Below are 20706 nucleotides of genomic sequence, written 5' to 3'. Positions count from 1 at the left end.
GAACTGACAAAGGAGAGGGGTTTACTTATTGAGAAAAATCATTCATTAGAACCTCATTTTTGTGGGGTCATTACCTGCTGCTGCTGCTGCTAATTTACCTAACATGGTATTATTGATGGGCTGCTTTGGGGAACTTTTGTGCAGATCAGACCCTTGTTCAACCTTTCCCCCAACATGCCAGTTTTAGTTTGCCTCTTCTATTGCTAACATGTACCCCTCAACCTAGATGACTTTATGTACTCAAACCTGCATGACACATTGGCAAGTTTTCCCTCCTACCTGTCCCTGAGTGTTAAGAAAGCATACATATGAACCTTGACGTAAAAAGACTTAAAGTTCAAACTTACACTGAACCCTGTAAGGTTTCCTGAACTCAGTATGGGCCAATTCCCATAATTCGCCTAAAATTCCCTTCTGTCCTCTGTGTGCCTTATAAATTTTTATTCATTAAAACCAAGCTAAGACATCTTCTGAAAAGCCTCCCCTGAGACCTCTTACCCTACCCCTAACTCTACACACTGCAGATATTTTGAAAACTCATTTACATTAATTTATCCTACAAAGCCATGATCAATTTCAGCACAGGGTTTATCTTTATTCTTTGTACTTTCAGCAAGGGGCCTGGCCTAGCAGGCTCTCCTTTTACTGACTTTTCTATTTGTTTTAACTTGAGAAGTTCCAGATATGAGTATTTACTGCTAAATAAGTCACTGATCAAATTTAAATGTAAGCTAACAAGAGTTTATATCTCCACATTTTTTCATTCTCCATTTTAGATCAAATCCCTTCTTATCTAGGTTGGATGACAGAGTATTTAAACCTGGAGCCAGTTAGAGACCGTTTAGTCCTGTCCCTTGTGAGTTAGGGCTGGGTTCAGTCATTGCTGCAGGAACTTTCTCCTTACTCTTTCCTATGGATTTAGACCCCATGTGGTATCTGTGTGGTGGCCTAACTGCACTGTTTTGCAGCTTTACTAGCTGAGGACGCTGTTTCCTATCATGAGTTTCTGGGTTCAGATTCAACACACTAGTTTTACCTTTTTCCCTGTTAGAGACCTGAGATCCTTCCCTCACTCCAACTCAAGGAATAATTTTGTACTGTCCTCTTCTCTGTGCCAAACTGCCGGTCTGAACATGCACTACTGAGATTATCTATTATCTGGGCAGTCATCTAAGCAGCCACCATACTTCAAATGAAGGGACCAAAAATCTAATGGGAATCTGATGTGTTAGAATAGTAACTTCCAGTACCAAAGAGTTGCTTCTCTCATGTTTAACAGATAAACTATTCTTTACCATAAACTGTGCCGCTTCAGAGAAAAATTCTAATTTCTACCAAAGGCTTTGCCTAAAGCTTTTCCTTTAAAATAAATGGTTCATATTACTGTTGACAAAATAAAAAATGAAAAAAAAATTCCTTTTTATGTTTATAAACACATGAAGTCCAGAATGCTGGCAGAGTAACAGAAGTCAGGAAAGAAATTACTGCGCTTTTAGGGGAGAAAAGTTTGTATTTCTAAAACTCTCCATGTGTTACTAAAGTTTTCCCATTTTCTCAGTAGTCCCTACTTATATGGTGTTGATAAATCTCCATTTCTTTTGATGTGATTCAGGATGCAATGTATTTTATCCTGTGTAGATACATTACTACAATCATCTTTACAAAAACAGGAAAAATATTTTTAACAAGACAAAAAATCATCCAGGTAATGGTGCAAAGATCAAATACCACAATCCAACTTTTACTCATTTCCAAAGGTCTGGTCCTTAAGACTGAGAAGTTGTTGTGCAGTCACTAAGTTACATCCGACTCTTTGTGACCCCAAGGACTGCTGCACGCCAGATGGATTCCTTGTCCTTCACTGTCTCCTGGAGTTTGCTCAAACTTGTATCCATTGAGTCAGTGATGCCATCCAACCATCCCATCCTGTCACCTCCTTCTCCTCCTGCCCTAAATCTAGCAAACTACTGCCCTTAGATAGCTAGTTTTATTGGAACACAGGACACATCCATTCATTCAGGTATTTTCTGACTGCTTTCATGCTATAATGGCAAATTTGAGTAGTTGCAACAGACCATATGGGGCTTCCCTGGTGGCTCAGATGGTAAAGAATCCACTTACAATGTAGGAGACACAGAATGAATCTCTGGGTCAAGAAGATCCCCTGGAGAAGCGAATGGCTACCCACTCCGATATTCTTCCCTGGAGAATTCCATGGACAGAGGAGTCTGGCAGGCTACAGTCCATGGGATCACAGAGTCGGACAGGACTGAGCGACTTAACACTTTTTCAACAGATTATATGGCCTAAAATATTTACCATCTGCTGTTTTATAGAAAGTCTTAAAAAAAAAATTCCCCAGAAGGAAATTATAGACATCTTAACGGCATGAAGCCTTTATATCTCTATTTGGGCATAAAGACGGGTCCTATATGCCTTACTTCTCAGTACACAGGTCTTATCTATTCTGCCAAATGACTCTCTGCTCATTTCACAGCTCACTTCACCAAACATATCAGGGCCATTGTCACGACATTTAAGCTCAATTTTGAGGAGAAAGTACTAATTCCAAATAAAATACTTTTTCACCTCACCAAATCAGCTTCTTATAAAGCAACTACTACTATTTCAGTACCCAGACTAACTGAAGGAGGCGTTTAAAGTGTGTTTAGTCTGTCAGCTGTGTTGGATTCTTTGCAACCCTGTGGACTATAGCCCACCAGACTCCTCTGTCCATGGGATTCTCCAGGAAATAATACTGGAGTGGGCTGCCATTTCCTTCTTCAGGGGATCATCCCAACCCAGGAATCAAACTTGGATCTTCTGCATTGCAGGTGGACTGACTCTTCACCATTTGAACCATCAGGGAAAACACCAGTTAATTACTAGTCTGCAAATTTTTCCTATCTTTAAAGAAAACCACGTTCAGTTCAGTTCACTCAGTCATGTCCGACTCTTTGTGAGCCCATGAATCGCAGCACGCCAGGCCTCCCTGTCCATCACCAATTCCTGGAGTTTAACCAAACTCATGTCCATCGAGTCGGTGATGCCATCCAGCCATCTCATCCTCTGTCGTCCCCTTCTCCTCCTGCCCCCAATCCCTCTCAGCATCAGAGTCTTTTCCAATGAGTCAACTCTTCAAATGAGGTGGCCAAAGTACTGGAGTTTCAGCTTCAGCATCAGTCCTTCCAATGAACACCCAGGACTGATCTCCTTTAGGATGGACTGGTTGGATCTCCTTGCAGTCCAAGGGACTCTCAAGAGTCTTCTCCAACACCACAGTTCAAAAGTATCAATTCTTTGGTGCTCAGCTTTCTTCACAGTCCAACTCTCACATCCATACATGACTACTGGAAAAACCATAGCCTTACCTAGATGAACCTTTCTTGGCAAAGTAATGGTTCTGCTTTTTAATATGCTGTCTAGGTTGGTCATAACTTTCCTTCCAAGGAATAAGAGTCCTTTTAATTTCATGGCTGCAATCACCATCTGCAGTGATTTTGGAGACCCAAAAAATAGTCTTGCCATTGTTTCCACTGTTTCCCCATCTATTTCCCATGAAATGATGGGGCCGGATGCCATGATCTTCGTTTTCTGAATGTTGAGCTTTAAGCCAACTTGTTCACTCTCCCCTTTCAAGAAGCTCTTTAGTTCCTCTTCACTTTCTGCCATAAGGGTGGTGTCATCTGCATATCTGAGGTTATTGATATTTCTCGCGGCAATCTTGATTCCAGCATGTGCATCTTCCAGCCCAGCGTTTCCCATGATGTACTCTGCATATAAGTTAAATAAGCAGGGTGACAATATACAGCTTTGACATACTCCTTTTCCTATTTGGAACCAGTCTGTTGTTCCATGTCCAGTTCTAACTGTTGCTTCCTGACCTGCATATAGGTATCTCAAGAGTCAGGTGACAATATACAGCTTTGACATACTCCTTTTCCTATTTGGAACCAGTCTGTTGTTCCATGTCCAGTTCTAACTGTTGCTTCCTGACCTGCATATAGGTATCTCAAGAGTCAGGTCAGGTGGTCTGATATTCCCATCTCTATCAGAATTTCCCCCCGTTTATTGTGATCCACACAATCAAAGGCTTTGGCATGGTCAATAAAGCAGAAATAGATGTTTTTCTGGAACTCTCTTGCTTTTTCCATGATCCAGCAGATGTTAGCAATTTGATTTCTGGTTCCTTTGCCTTTTCCTAAAACCAGCTTGAACATCTGGAAGTTCACGGTTCACATATTGCTGAAGCCTGACTTGGAGAATTTTGAGCATTACAAAACCATGTTAAAGCTGCATTAAAGTTGTAACAACAAAAGTAAATTCCCTACTGAAAAAATACTCTAATACCTAAAATGTCATTACAAGGGAACCTTACTACACTGTTGGTGGGAATGTCAATCGGTACAGTCACTGTGGAGAACAGTATGGAGGTCCCTTAAGAAACTAAAAACAAGAGCTACCATATGATCCAGCAATTCCACTCGTGGGCATGTATTTGGAGAATACCATAACTCAAAAAGATATATGTACCCCAATGTTCACTGCAGCACTATTTACAATAGCCAGGAAGCAAACTAAATGTCCACTGGCAAAAGAATGGATTAAAAAAATATGCTAAGTACATATACATAGGTCTTCCCTGTAGCTCAGACAATAAAGAATCTGCCTGTAGGAGAACCAGATTCAGGAAGATACTCTAAGAGACTGGAACCAGTGTGCGTGTGCATGTCTGTGTGTGTATCTGTGTGTGTGTCCACTCCACTTTGTGTGTGTATTGCTGCTTAGTTGCTATGTCATGTCCAACTCTTTGCAACCCCATGGACTGCAGCATACCAGGCTTCCCTATCCTTCATGAACTCCCATAGTTTGCTCTGATTCATGTTCATTTTGTCAATGAGGCCATCTAATTATCTCATCCTGTTGGTCCCTTCTCTTCCTGCCCTCAATCTAGATAGGTATCTATATATTTAGATATTTAGATCTAAATATATAGATTTTATCTAGATACATACATACACACACAATGGAATATTAGTCATAAAAAAGAGAATGAAATAATGGCATTTGCAGTGACATGATGGACCTAGAGATTGTCATACTGAGTGCAAAGAAAAGAAATATATCACTTATATGTGGAATCTAAGAAAATGGTACAAATGAACCTATTTACAAAACAGAAAGTCACAGATGTAGAAAACAAATTTATGGTTACCAAGGGAGAAGGCAGGAGAGTTGGGAAGGTAAAATTGGAAGGTTGGGATTGATATATACACAACACTATAATAAAATAGATAATTAGAACCTACTGTGTAGCACAGGGTTCTCTACTCAAGGCTCTGTAATGACTTATATGGGAATAGAATCTAAAAAAAAAGTGGATATGTGTATAACTGATTCACTTTTCTATTCAGCAGAAACACATTGTAAATCAACTACACTCCAACAAAAACTTTTTAAATATTACAAAATCATAAACTTCTTAAAAGTTGATACCTATAATCTAATTTTCTTGTGACCCAGACCTAGTAAGCTTGTCCCATGATCTAGTGTCCATTTAAGGATAAACAGTTTTTAAAAAGTCATATTCCTCTCATCAAAATTCTCCAGATTATCTCTGATCACCTTTAGTGAAAGTCACTCAGTTGTGTCCAACTCTTGCGACCCCATGGACTGTAGCCTGCAAGGTTCCTGTCCATGGAATTCTCCAGGCAAGAATACTGGAGTGGGTTGCCATTTCTTTCTCCAGGGCATCCTAGAAAAAGGATAAAACCTTGAGAGAAATAAACTCCAGCTTAGAATTATTTCTACAAAAAAAGTCACTATTAAATGCAATTCTATTTTTAAAAACTTGAAAGCACTGAAGCCCTTTGTAATTAGTTGACAAGAATATGATTTACCACTAAAGTTTAATGACTGCATTTCAGAAAACTGGTAAACTTCTCCTTAGAGTGAGAAAAAAAGTCAAGTTTAGTTCATAACTGAGCATAATGTCAAATAAATGAAGTGGAAAAGAAACAAGTCAGTTTAGTAAGAACTCAAACAGTTGTTTTACACTACAAATAACCATTTAGAATAGTTTCTGTTTAACATGTAACTTTTAAAAATATGTACTACATGCTTCAAAATCACTGCAGATGGTGACTGCAGCCATGAAATTAAAAGATGCTTATTCCTTGGAAGCAAAGCTATGACCAACCTAGACAGCATATTAAAAAGCAGACACATTACTTTGCCAACAAAAGTCCATCTAGTCAAAGCTATGGTTTTTCCAGTAGTCATGAATGGATGTGAGAGTTGGACTGTGAAGAAAGCTGAGCGCCAAAGAATTGATGCCTTTGAACTGTGAGAAGACTCTTGAGAGTCCCTTGGACTGCAAGGGGATCCAACCAATCCTAAAGGAAATCAGTCCTGAATATTCATTGGAAGGACTGATGCTGAACTTGAAACTCCCAATACTCTGGCTACCTGATGTGAAGAACTTACTCATGTAAAAAGACCCTGATGCTGGGAAAGATTGAAGGTAGGAGGAGAAGGGGACGACAGAGGATCAGATGGTTGGATGGCATCACCGACTCGATGGACAAGAGTTTGACCAAGTTCTGGGGGTTTGGTGATGGACAGGGAAGCCCTGCATGCTGCAGCCCATGGGGTTGCAGAGTTGGACACCAACTGAGCAAATGAACTACATGCTACTGAGAGTTCCTGTTCAATTACATGGTATTAACAGTAGTGATTAACAGCTAAAATTCATGAACACCTACTGTGTGCCCAGGCTTTACACTAGGTGTTAGTGATTCTCTTCATCCTTACAGTAATTCTACAGAAGAGATATTAACATCTCAAGAAATTAACTATCTGGATTAAGATCTAAGCTCACATAAAGGGTAAAGCCAGGTTTCAAATCCAAGTGTGACTACTCTACCATACTGCATGTCAATACATTAGCTTTTTTTTAAGTTCTCCAGCAACACTAATGCGTAGACAAATTTGAGAACTACTACTACAGTGAGTCTTATGTATACCCAAGAGTTGGGACACTGCTGCCATTAAACATGCTACAGTAATGTCCTCCTAAGATGATTTAACATTATAAATTTCAATCAGTTTCAGATTAGGTTTCTACAAAACAGAGATTATAAATGGATAGGTACAGTGAAATATACAGGATAAATTAAATGTCAGCAAGTGATGAACTGCACAAGTAGTGATTAACTGCACATTATATCTCATAAGCAGAGAATTTCAATTAGAAAACCTTTTAAAGTAGGTAAGTGAATCACACATATTCTCAAGCCCTTAAGTAATAACACTTTGGGTCCATGTGTCAGCAAACAAAATTATCTACTAAAGTAATCAAAGTTCTCTTGGGAGACACATCATTTTTCTAAATTCTAGCATTCAGCCCTAAGGCAAATTTAATTAGGTAGCAAAATAGAATAATGGAAACTTCTCTACAGCCCTCGGAGATTTTTATGGATTTTGCTATTGCTTGAAATGTTCTGCTCACTCACTCCTGAAGAGCCATGTAATGATCACATCTTTCAGAAATGTAACTGTTTTCAGAAGAAAATGTCATAATATCCACCTCTCACAATTAGTGATATTATTTAAAAGCCTAGCGATATATTTCTAGGCCTTCCCAGGTGGCGCGAGTGGTAAAGAACCCGCCTGCCAATGCAGGAGACATGAGACGTGGATTCAATCTGGTCAGGAAGACCCCCTGGAGAAGGGCATGGCAACCAGTTTTCTTGCCTGGAGAATCCCATGGGCAGGTGGTGCAAGTGGTCATAACCTGCCTGCCAATGCAGGAGACATAGAGAGACGCAGGTTCAATCCAATCAGGAAGATGCCCTGGAGGAAGGCATGGCAACCCACTCCAGTATTCTGGCCTGGAGAATCCCATGGACAAAGGAGCCTGGCAGGCTATAGTCCATAGGGCTGCAAAGAGTTAGACATGACTGAGGCAACTTAGCAGCAGAAGCAATATATTCCTAAATTTATATGGCAAAATAAAAACCTCACTTTAAAGAAAAATTTCACAAGTACCTTTTCTAATCCAGGTAGCTGAATTCTAATAAAGCACATTTAAAAAAACATCTTTTACAAAGTTTTAAGAGTAAGGGATTATGAACCATTCAGGCAGAATACGAAGTCAGGTCAAGGTTAGTTGTGTTTTTTTTTTTGGAGTCAGTAATATACACTTCCACTGTATAATCATAAGGGATAAATCAAATTCCTTACAATTACACAGTGGAAGTGAGAAATAGATTTAAGGGTGTGGATCACAATAAACTGTGGAAAATTCTGAGAGACGGGAATACCAGACCACCTGACCTGCCTCTTGAGAAACCTATATGCAGGTCAGGAAGCAACAGTGAGAAATGGACATGGAACAACAGACTGGTTCCAAATAGGAAAAGAAGTACGTCAAGGCTGTATATTGTCACTCTGCTTTTTTAACTTATATGCAGAGTACATCATGAGAAACACTGGGCTGGAAGAAACACAAGCTGGAATCAAGATTGCCGGGAGAAATATCAACAACCTCAGATACGCAGATGACACCACCCTTATGGCAGAAAGTGAAGAGGAACTAAAGAGCTTCTTGATGAAAGTGAAAGAGGAGAGTGAACAAGTTGGCTTAAAGCTCAACATTCAGAAAATGAAGATCATGGCATCTGGTCCCATCACTTCATGGCAAACAGATGGGGAAACAGTGGAAACAGTGGCTGACTTTATTTGGGGGGGCTCCAAAATCACTGCAGATGGTGACTGCAGCCATGAAATTAAAAAATGCTTACTCCTTGGAAGGAAAAGTTATGACCAACCTAGACAGCATATTAAAAAGCAGAACCATTACTTTGTCAACAAAGGTCTATCTAGTCAAGGCTATGGTTTTTCCAGTAGTCATGTATGGATGTGGACTGTGAAGAAAGCTAAGCGCCAAAGAATTGATGCTTCTGAACTGTGGTTTTGGAGAAGACTCTTGGGAGTCCCTTGGACTGCAAGGAGTCAACCAGTCCATCCTAAAGGAAATCAGGCCTGGGTGTTCATTAGGAGTGATGCTGAAGCTGAAACTCCAACATTTGGCCACCTGATGCGAAGAGCTGACTCATTTGGAAAGACCCTGATGTTGTGAAAGATTGAAGGCAGGAGGAGAAGGGGAACACAGGATTAGACGGTATCACTGACTCAATGGACACGGGTTTGGTTAAACTCCAGGAGTTGGTGATGGACAGGGAGGCCTGGAGTGTTGCGGCTCATGGGGTTGTAGAGTCGGACACGACTGAGCGACTGAAGTTATTTAGGACGTTAGTATTTAAACTTATCCCTAAGTAAGTTTAAATGCTTATGTAATCTTATTCTAACAACAGTACAAACAAGCAAAGAAATTTAAAATGTTTATAGACACCAAGCCCTTCAACACACTGAATTTTAATAAGGTATACCTGATGCTTTCGAATCTGATTTTTTTAGATTAACATTTCTATATTTATTTCAACTTTAATAAAAATATATTTATGGAAATAAAAGTTACCCTAATCCTGAATATAAGACAAGATATAATTTTGGAAATGCTATGTAAAATCCATTACCATAAGAATTTTGCTCATTAAAAAAAGGCTGGGAAGAGGGGGTAGTAGTAGTAGTTAAAAGGGGAAGATTACAAACAAGGAAACATTAAACTTCTCAGTGTGACATATATTTTCACTACCCTGACCCCAGCAATGGTTTCCACAAGGCAAAGATAAAATATATGCTTCAAATATGTAGTTTATGCCAATTTATACCACAATAAAGTGGTTGTAAAAAAGAACTTGCTGCAGAGAAACAGTTTGAAGCAATTAAAAGCAGTAACTTTCCCCCCCAGGCCTCCATGTCCTGGGTTTGACAATTTCACACTAGATGTACAATTTAACTAGTTTCCATAATACTTGTGGGCTCTCTTTCAAACAATACAGTCCAAACTCTTACCAGCTGCCCATATTTCAAGAGCAAGTTAAAATCATACTACGCTTTAAACATTCTATCAAAATAAAATACATCCATATGGCTCCATCTACTCAGGAGCCAAACTGGTTAATGCTATCATTAAATACATAGAATAAACCATACCATTGTATCTTACCACAATGGCAACATTCAATATCACAATATGTGAACGCACAATAAACAGTAACTGCTGAAAAATGAGACTTAAGGCAAAATTATCTGAAAGCAGAAAACAACAAAAAATTGAAAATTGTAAGAATCTTTTCTAAAAGCTATTTAGAAAACACAATAAATTAATTTCAAACGTAAACCACATTTTTCAGATCCCTTCGAGCTTGTGCTAGCAAATACAATTTGCATCTGATAACATTAAGCCATAAACCAAACAGTGCAATCTAAGAGTTCCAAAAACATTCAATATGATACTGATAGAGCTTTGTTTCAGTTTCCCTGTGGCTAATGCTACCTTTCACTTTAAGTGATTAGACTGGTTTATGGCATATTATATAATAAAAGCCTATTATAAAAGATAAATTTTAAGATCTATTTAATACTAATATCCACTTTAATTCATCCTCAGAAGTTTTGTGGGGGTGAAATTTGTGTTTTGTTTAAATTTCCCCATCACCAGCAGTCTCAATGTGAACCAAAACATCTGGCTTCTGGTGAAAGCTGGGGATCCCGCATAGGATTTCTAAAATGAAAAACAGCAAAAACACTCCAGCTTTCTGAGAACACATCTTAAGGATGTTAACTTAAACATTTGTGCTTTAAGATTATGCTCTTTACAATCAGAATATATTTAAACAAGAAGGGGGATGGAAGAAGCTAAAAGCAAATGTGGGTAAACAAAATCAGAACAATCAAAAATACTAAAAAAAGAAAGCAAAATTACTCTTACAGTGAGCAGTAAAGAGAAAATTCTATAATGTGCAAATGAAAAATAAAGTGTTTTTTTACCATTCATTCAATAAACTTGTTAAGCAGTTGATAATAAAAGGGCTATTTTAAGTAGTTTTTTTTCTAAACTCAAAAGTAATCACCATAAAGGAATAAAGTGTAACTGTTTTAAAAGAGTGAATAAACCACAATGTGTTGAGAGACCAATATCTTGAACACTACAGAGAACGACAATATTCTGAAAATCCAGTTTATTTTCCACGTGGACAGATCCAGTCAGTGTGATCACTTTTTCTGCATGTGTAATAATTTATCAAAATAAGTTTTCCCACAAGACTCTTTTCCATCAACTCTGAAAATCCTGGTCTTACAACATACCCAAATAAAGCTCTTGAAAATCACCTCCTTAAATTTGGAAGAAAGTGTGGCAAGTCTTTCCTGTTATATTTACTGAACTACAAATGGCTAAAGAGCAATTTATGTTTTAAAACGTGACTAGCACAACAGCTGAGTTCAGGAAATTAACGTTTTAGTGCACTTTGCTCCAGTTTTAGCCAACATGCTACATTGTCCTTTTTTGGAGGGGGAAGGCTGGGGACAGTGCCACACAAAGTGGACTTGAGGATTTCCATTGTACGAAAAGGTATGACTCTGCAAGCAGAACAGTGTAAGCTGCCTTTTTTCTTAAGACCTGGACATTTTAAGACAGAAGCTTTGCAAAACATTACACAATTTTTTTATTATTAAATGAGAAACTCTCATTTGTTACATCGTCACATTGCTAGTCAGAGAAATGCTGCAGTGATGAAGAAAGTCAATGTTGGATCAACCAAAGTCCTCATTTCTACAACATTCATTTACAAAGAAATAATGTTCAACACAGCCCAACACAACATTCTTGGTTTTCTTCATATTGAAGTCCCCCAAAAAAATCATCTTCTAATGGGGTATTTTACTACATAAATTATAGTTCTTCATTTTTACAATTCACCCCAAACTGTATGAGAGATGTATCACACTAAAATTTCTAAAGCTGTTAGGAAATCCTTCACACATCGTCGTCATCTGATGTGTCACTGCTACTTGTCTCTGTGTCGTCATTCTCAATAGTGGGTTTGAAAGTGCTGTTTTTCCAGGGTCCAAACTTGAAGTCACAGATCAGGCCATTTTTCAAAATACCATTTTTCCTCAGACCATTCTTCTGTAACTAAAATATCAACAAAAATAAACTGAATAAATAAATTATCCTCCAAGAGTTACTACAAACTAAGAATGCTCTAGAAACTAAATGTAACCAAGAACACATTAAAGGTAAAAAAAACTCCACAGATTATGGTATCATTTCTGAAAAACTAGCTATATAGGTAATTATAGATCAAACCAATATAACAAAATATTTCCTAGGAATAAATCACTACTCTTGGGAGAGCTGCATTTATAGCATACCAAACCATTTACATATATACACATATATATTCTAATGTTTGGGGGTGTGTGTGTGTATATATATATACAGAGAGACAGACAGACAAAGAGATACTACTTATCAATCTATAGCCATGTAGATAGATAGCTATCTATACACCCATATTCACACAGCATTGTTTACAACAGCCAAAAGGTGGAAGCACCCCAAGTGTCCATCAATGGACGAATGGATAAACAAAATGTGGCACATACACATATAATGGATTATTGTGTCTCTGAAAAAAGATATTCTGATTGACCCATGCTACAACATAGATGAACCTCGAAGACCTTCTGCTAAGTGAAATAAGCCAGTCACAAAAGGACAAATACTGCATGATTTTCCTTACCTAAGGGGCTAAGGCAGTCAAATTCATAGAGACAGAAACCAGAGTGCTGGTTTCCAAGGGTTGGGAGGAACAAGGAATAGTTATGGTTTAATAGGTACAGAGGTTCAATTTTACAAAAAGAAAAGACCTCTGGAGGTGAGGGGTGGTAATGTCTGCATAACAAGGTGAATGTACCTAAATGCCACAGAACTATGTATGCTTAAAAATCATCTAAATGGTAAATTTTATGTTATTTGCATTTTAGCACAAATTTTTTTTAGGATGACGAATCTATTAAATATAACTAATTTCCTCAAAAATTTCATTCAAACCATGTGAAAAGTGTTTTGAAGATTATTAACATTGATAATACTTCTATATAGAAAATCACTTCTATGTGACCAGAACTATTTTCAAAAAGTATAATGGATTTGAAAAAAAAAACTGAAAAACTCCCTGAGATTTCCCTCAGCTCTACCATGCATCTTCTAAGAAATACTCCCTGGTGGCTCAGTGGTACAGAATTCACCTGCCAACAGAGTATATCAGGTTTGATCCCTGGGTTGGGAAAATGACCTGGAGAAGAAAACAGCAACCCACTCCTATATTATTGCCTGGGAAATTGCATGGACAGAGGAGCCAGAACAGCTATAGTTCACTGGGTCAAGAGTCAGACACGACTTAGCGACTAAACAACAACTCTTTCAGAAGAGCAACTATGGAGACATTAAAAAAATATATATAAGATGTTACAGGATATCAAAATTCCTGTGCCAAGAAAAGGATAAAAGATGAAATTACATTTAAGAAAGCTACTGTTGTTTTCTACTTATCACCAAGTGATTTTTTAAATGCCTGCCTGGAAAATGATAAATCAGACATATTCTTTACACTAATTTCTAAGCACTGCAGATCCATGGATTTAAACAAATCGGCCTTGAGGACCTATTTAAAAAAAAAAGGCAAATCTGACCTATAATGTGATGCTCAACAAATCCCTAAATAAAACTTCTATCTCACCCCTTAAAAATGCTTAGTTATATGTTGTTCTGATTAAGGAAGGACTATTTTTAAAGTGAGCTTACATCATTCAGTTCTTACCTGTTCACTAATAACTTGGAATTCTCTCATTTCATCCTCAGTTAAGGGTGCACATGTTTCATCATTTTCACTGTCTTCTTGCCAACCCATCTCCTTTAACAATCTGGAAAGGGATGGAAATGAATACATTTAATTTAGAATTTCACCCAAATTAAGTCCTTTTATATTATGTGCAAGAAAACATGATCCATTATACAAAGTACGCACAAAAGATGTTAGGGTTTATGCTTTAAATATCTTTCTGAAAATGAATAGGTAAGATTATGCCCAATAAACTGTTTTAAATAATAAGATCAGAATGAAATGCCTAATTACTTTATCTTTGATGTAAGAGGTTCTAAGGCTGGAAACTTGCAAAAGGTTCTTTAGGCTAAAAACTGAAGAAAATTTGCTAAATTCTTATACTAAAAGCAGAAGCAATACACCTCCCCATCTTCTTTAGGGCCACTATAGTTCATCATGTTCTTAGCTATTCACTAGGTTTTCTACTTCTGTTTTTTTTTTTTTAAATAATTACATCCCTTAAGCACTTGTTACTCCTTTTTACACCTAACTCATTTTTCAAACTGAACCTGTCACAAATTGACTACTCTGTAGATCTTTACATACTATAAAACAATCTCATAAAAAATCAGTGCTCAGAGACTTGAAATATACCCATAATTTCACCTAAAGCCTTTGACTGTGTGGAGCATCACAAACTGTAGAAAACTCTTAAAGAGATGGGAATACCAGACCATCTTACCTGTTTCTTGAGAAACCTGTATGCAGGTCAAGAAGCAACAGTTAGAACCTTTTTATGGAACAACTGACTGGTTCAGGTTTAAGAAAGGAGTACAACAAGGCTGTTTATTGTCATCCTGTTTATTTAACTTATACACAGAGAACATCATGCAAAACGGCAGGCTGGACGAGTTACAAGCTAGAATCAAGATTGCCAGGAGAAATAGAAACAACCTCAGATATGCGAATGATACCAGTCTAATGGCAGAAAGTGAAGAACTAAAGAACCTCTTGATGAGGGTAAAGGAGAGTGAAAAAGCCGGCTTAAAACTCAGTATTACAAGAATTAAGATCATGGCATCTGGTCCCATCACTTTATGGTAAACGGAAGGGTAAAAGGTGGAAGCAATACCAGATTTCCTCTTCTTGGGCTGTAAGATCACTGTGGATGGTGACTACAGCCATGAAATTAAAAGACGACTGCTTCTTGGCAGGAAAGCTATGACAAACCTAGACAGTACAGTAAAAAGCAAAGACATCACTTTGCTGATAAGGTCCATATAGTCAAGATTATGGTCTTTTCAGTAGTCATGCATGGCTGTGAGAGCTGGACCATAAAGGCAGAGTGGCGAAGAATTGATGCCTTCAAATTGTGGTGCTAGATAATTAATGTTCTTGAGAGTCCCTTGGACAGCAAGGAGATCAAGCCAGTCAATCTTAAAGGAAATCAACCCTGAATACTCACTGGAAGAACTACTGCTAAGCTCCAATACTTCGGCTACCTGATGCGAACAGCCAACTCGTTAGAAAAGACACTGCCTGATGCTGGGAAAGAGTGAAAGCAGAAGGGGGCACCAGACGATGAGATGGTTGGATGGCATCACTGACTCAATGGACGTAAGTTTGAGCAAACTCCAGGAGACAGTGAAGGACAAGGAAGCCTAGAGTGCTGCAGTCCATGGGGTTGCGAACTCGGACGTGACTTGGCAACTGAACAACAAAACACTATTCCCACATTTTACAGATGAAGAACCATGATCATGTAAGTAAAAAATTTTGCCTACTTGATAGCAAAGAAGCAGAATTCTGGTTTTCTGCCTCCCCATTTAATATACACTGCACCAAACTCTGTGGCCTCTGGACTAAACCCACAATTAGGAACAGATCGTAACAGTAATCAGCACTTTGCCTTTTCATTAGCATTTCTTCTCATTCTCTTTCAAACTGTTATCAAATCACTCTAATACCACTTTCACAATTAACACCCTCTGCCAAATATTTTCAACAACTTCCCAATTCCTAAAAGAGTAAACTCCGTAACACACAATGACAAATTCAAATTCCTTACATTAGAAAAAGCACAGCACTAGAAGTGGAAGACCTGGGTCACAAATCCTACTCAAAAACCAGGTATAAGACAGAGCTCCTTCTTCATCTAAAGCATTCAGATAGTTTGACTAGATCTCTAAGACCCTGACTTTGCAATGTATCTCTAACTCCATTTAGGACTCCACACTCTTGTCAAGTTATGCTATACATCAGCCCTAAAACAAACCATGCATGTATTCTATTCTAAACATCTTTCTAACCCCCATTTCAAAATGATTACCCAGTACCCTTGCCTGTATTGTCTCACCTTTTAAGATTTAATTTAGGTCCCAATTAAAACTTTCTAACTGGTACTCAAGCCGTAATGCTATCTAACCCCAAATTCCTTTGAACTTCTCTGGCACTCATTTCTATTAATTCATTTGGTGCTTAGACAAGGTAACAATTACCTCTCTGATGTTGAAACTATCCTCAATATTGTGATGGTATACTGAAACTTGATAACTAGTAATATATATGCCAAATTATTTCATTTTAAATTTTAATTTACACATTTGAACAAAAAAAGTCATCCTTGAGAACTGTATCACTGATACCTAACTTTTTAAATCAAGCTACATGAGTACTTAAGTATGTATGTTAACTTAAGAAAGTTTACAGGGAGGTCCCTAGTGGTCTAGTGGTTAGGATTAATGCTTTCACTATTGTGGGCTGGATTCGCTCCCAGGACAGGAAAACAGATCCCACAGCCCGCATCCCCCGACTCCCTGCCCAAGAGATTTACAGAAAATCTGAAGCCACGGAAAATAAATAGCACTAAATTTTCAGAGAAACACATGCTACAATATGGATGAACCTTGAAAGTATTACTGAAAGTAGACTGGTGGTCACCCAAGAAAGAGAGTAACAATGAGGAGTAACTGTAAATGAGCATGGGGTTTCTTTATGGAGTGAAAGAAATGTTCTGTGGTGACAGCTACACAACTTCAAATACACCCAAAATTAACGAACTGAGTAAAAAAATTAAGAATGTATATAAATTATATCTCGATGAAGTTGGTTAAAAAAGAAATCAATTTTCCATGTAAAATCAAAATTTTGGGTAGAGAAAAAAGTAAAAACACCGACCTGTGCTCTGCTTCAAGTGAACTAGAAAGAACATCAGTCTGTGGGAAAGTTGAAGACCGAATGATCTGTTGGGAAATTACTGAGGCATTGCCATTCTCTTGTGGAATTTCATTTTCATCGAAGTTTCGGTTTATATCCCTTTCTTGGTGAGTACTATTGCTGTTATGCAAATTAAATGAGTCGTCATCCTGATTTTTGAAGAGTTAAAAAAAATTAGAGAATAGTTATTAAAAAAGGAACCTTTAATAAATCCTGGTTAGATTTTCATGGATAAAACATAACTGTAATGTTTATATAATCATGTAGAAAACAGTTTCATAAGATGTAAAACTAAGCTGTGAAAGGAACTTACTAACTTCAAGTATTCACATCTATTCAACCAAAAATTAAAAGGACAAAGGCAGGCAAGATGGGGAAAACCAAAAGTACAAATATGAACAGGAATCTTTTAAATTTCATTTTTGCACAGCAACTAGAGTAAGAAAAATCTATTCAGAAAGGAATTCATTATTTATGCAAATAGCTAACTAGCCTTGCTTTCAGAAATATGAAAATATTCAAAGATTCTAAATAATATCTGTCCAACTATTCCAATGACATGCTAATGTCAAGCCCAAGAATTACACTACACGTTTAATTACCTTTTCTGAGCCCACATGGCTTTCATCTTCATGTTCCTCTTCCACTCTGTCCCTTTTCAATGCTTTCAAAAACTCACTCTTTTTATCTGTGCGCATTCGTGTCAGTTTGGTTAGACGAGGCTGCTGATTAAGTTTGTCAACAGGTGAAGAAGAATTTGAGCGATTACACTAAGAAAAAAATTTAGAATGTTGATAAATACACAGACAACTAATATCAACATAAAGTTCACAACTATAATGACTTTCTATTTCACTTTCTTCACAATATACAACAAAATTGATTTTAAATTATATTTTCTACTATCCTTGTTATTTTTAATCTATCTCACTGAATGATCTTTCTTATCCGAGAAACAAAGTCTGATAATACTAAGATCTATGATTCTAAATTAGGAGTTTTAAATATTATTTTATAAAATGGATCCTGAAATTGTTTAAATATTTTTATATTTTTTTTAAAAGCAGTTTTTAAAACTGTGTTCCAGAGTTCGAAGGTTCTAATAATAGTTTCCAAAATGAACTAGTATAATTATTTATGCACAGGTACACTAAGGGTTTATCATATAGAATTTCACAAGGGAAGTTTTGTGGAAGAGCAGAGGAGCGTGGTAAAGGGACATGTACTGGAGTCTTTTTATTTTTCATATATTGAGAGTGGACTACAGAAGGAAAGAGAATGTTGGAATTCTGTGTCACAGGAATTTTAAGCCATGGGAATAAATCAAAATGCTTAACTTAGCAATAACATCTGCAGACTATAATGAACTGAAGCCACATTTAACCAGCTGGAAATGCTGGTCCTTCTAGCACAGCTCTAAAATTCTATGACTGAGAACTAGTCAATGAGGGGGTTATAATATTCCAATATAGTACCCAGAACAATCTCAGTTATTACAATATAGTCACAAGTGTCTTTTGTCCCTGAACTGGTCAGGGAAGTCCCTCATCTAGAAGTTTCAGAAAGCTGGCCAAATGAAAAAGAAATGTGTAAGCTATTAAGTATTCAAAGTCAGTAAACATGCATCTTTCTCTCTTCTTCCTCCTCTCTGTGCTGAGTGTTAATACTAATAAAATGTCCATCATTCCCAAAAGAAGAGTATATAAATCCTGATTTTTTAGTTAAGGTTTAATCCTATATCATAGCATAACTTTATGACAAAAGTAAAAACATCTGTTTTCATAATTCTTTTCTTAAAAATTACTCTTTCTGGGGCTTCCCTGGTGGCTCAGTGGTAAAGAACCTGCCTGCCAAGCAGGAGACATGGGTTCGATCTCTGGGTCAGTAAGATTCCCTGGAATAGGAAATGGCAAACCACTCCAATATCCTTGCCTGGGCAATCCCATGGACAGAGGAGTCTGGTGGGCTACATCTATGGGGTCACAAAGAGTTGGACACAGACTTAGCAGGAGACACAGGTTCCAACCCTGATCCAGAAGATTCCACATGCTGAGGAGCAACTAAACTTGTGCACCACAAGTACTGAACCTGTGATCAAGAGCCCAGGAGTTCCAACTACTACTGAGCCCATATGCTGCAACCACTGATGCCTAAGCACCCTAGAGCCCATGCTCCACAAGGGAAACCCAAGCACTGCAACTAGAGAGTAGGCCCCGCTTGCCAAAACTCAAGGAAAGGCTGTACAGCAATGAAGACCCAGGAGAACCTAAAATAAATAATTTTTTTTTAAACTACTCCTTCTGGTTAATGGGTTACACATGTTTATTTTACCAAAGAATTTTCTATACTTTAGGTTATCTGGACATTGTGTTAATAATTTTTAAAATTGGCCCTCCTTAAATTGCAAAATTAGTTAGCAAACAGAGAAGTATCTGAATTCTGGAAGAACTAAAGTCTCTTAATGAATTTGTTCAATGAATCTATGCCTTTTGTTCACTGTTAACTAAATTATCATGATTGAGATACATTTGGCTCCTCAGGAGTACTTTTATTAAATGCCATACCTCTTTCACTGAAGTTGTTGATGGACTAAAATTCTTGGCAGTTGATTTAAAAGCATTAAAGTTGCCAACACCATATGTAGACTCATGAGGGAAAGAAGTCCCAACTTTATTTTCTTTAGTTTGGCTTTTCCATTGTGTAGGCTAAAGAAAAAACACACGAACATTAATAAATGTCTATCTAAACAGATTACATAAAGAGAGAACAAAGTGAATACTATAAAATAAAGATAACTAAATATGACTTTAAAAAATTATTTTGTATTGTATCTTAATCATTTCTACATGGTTCTCTCTTTTTTTTTTTTTTACAAATAAAATCAAAATCTGGTATTCAGATAAAACATTTAACTACCTTGCTTTTTTTTTCCAAGTTTTATCTTAAGTTAGGTTTCTTTTGCCTAATACCAAAAAAACACAAGTGAGTTTCAAAAGCCTACAACTGAAGATGAAGGACAGCATTTTATACCATTATTAAGCAAATATATCACAGACGCATCTGGCAAACAAGTATTTACAGATTTCATTTACTACTGACTACTAAAACAAGAAAACATACACAGACAAACATACAAACCACTTAAAAGATAATTTAAGGATACACAATGGCCCAACACTTTCCACTTAGAAATCAGCAGCCCACCAATACCCTCCCTACTTTGATGTGAATTTTTCAACATTTTTTTGGCCAAAGTAATTCAGTTGATATCAACTTGTAACTTGCATGTTAAACAATTTAGAACTTACTTTTGTAGGTGGAGCAGCAGGCTTAGGAACTAAGCCTTTATAAACACTTGGACCAGTCCCATTCTTAACTGGCTGTGACTGAAGATTTCCTACTACTGGGAATCCAGATAGTTGTAAGTCTTTTGTATTACCTTTCTTAATGACCAGCATCCTTTGAGTTCTAGATTTAGGATTCGGGGGATATTCTGTATAAATAAAGCACGAGTAACAGTTATATAGTTTAGATTTTAGCATAAAATTAAATCACCAAAGAAAAGCATATTCCAAACTTTACTCTATTTAAAAATAACAGCTGCTTCTTGGATAAAATGGCTAAACTATGTAAGTATGAATTGTATTCTTGCTTGAGAAATAAAGCTTCAACAATCATCAGACCATAGCAAGGA

The 20706-nt window shown here is 37.2% G+C and overlaps 1 protein-coding gene across 4 annotated transcripts in view; it reads right to left on the bottom strand.

Annotated features, from left to right (window-relative positions):
* Window positions 1–9684: 9684 nt before the first annotated feature.
* Window positions 9685–20706, bottom strand: part of GPBP1 (GC-rich promoter binding protein 1) — a 72311-nt gene continuing 61289 nt past the window's right edge. For all 4 annotated transcript variants that reach the window (XM_040262558.1, XM_040262556.1, XM_040262557.1 and 1 more), the window contains 6 exons: window positions 20321–20505; window positions 19577–19717; window positions 17615–17782; window positions 16974–17161; window positions 13794–13896; window positions 9685–12103 (listed from right to left, as the gene is read on the bottom strand). In XM_040262558.1, the coding sequence (XP_040118492.1) occupies window positions 11945–12103; window positions 13794–13896; window positions 16974–17161; window positions 17615–17782; window positions 19577–19717; window positions 20321–20505 (944 nt within the window). In that variant the 3' untranslated portion in view covers window positions 9685–11944. The remainder of the gene's footprint in view (window positions 12104–13793; window positions 13897–16973; window positions 17162–17614; window positions 17783–19576; window positions 19718–20320; window positions 20506–20706) is intronic.

This window comes from Oryx dammah, unplaced genomic scaffold (assembly GCF_014754425.2).
Source record: "Oryx dammah isolate SB20612 unplaced genomic scaffold, SCBI_Odam_1.1 HiC_scaffold_20, whole genome shotgun sequence".
NCBI classification, from domain to species: Eukaryota; Metazoa; Chordata; class Mammalia; order Artiodactyla; family Bovidae; genus Oryx; species Oryx dammah.
This window is presented reverse-complemented; position numbering and strand designations above follow the sequence as displayed.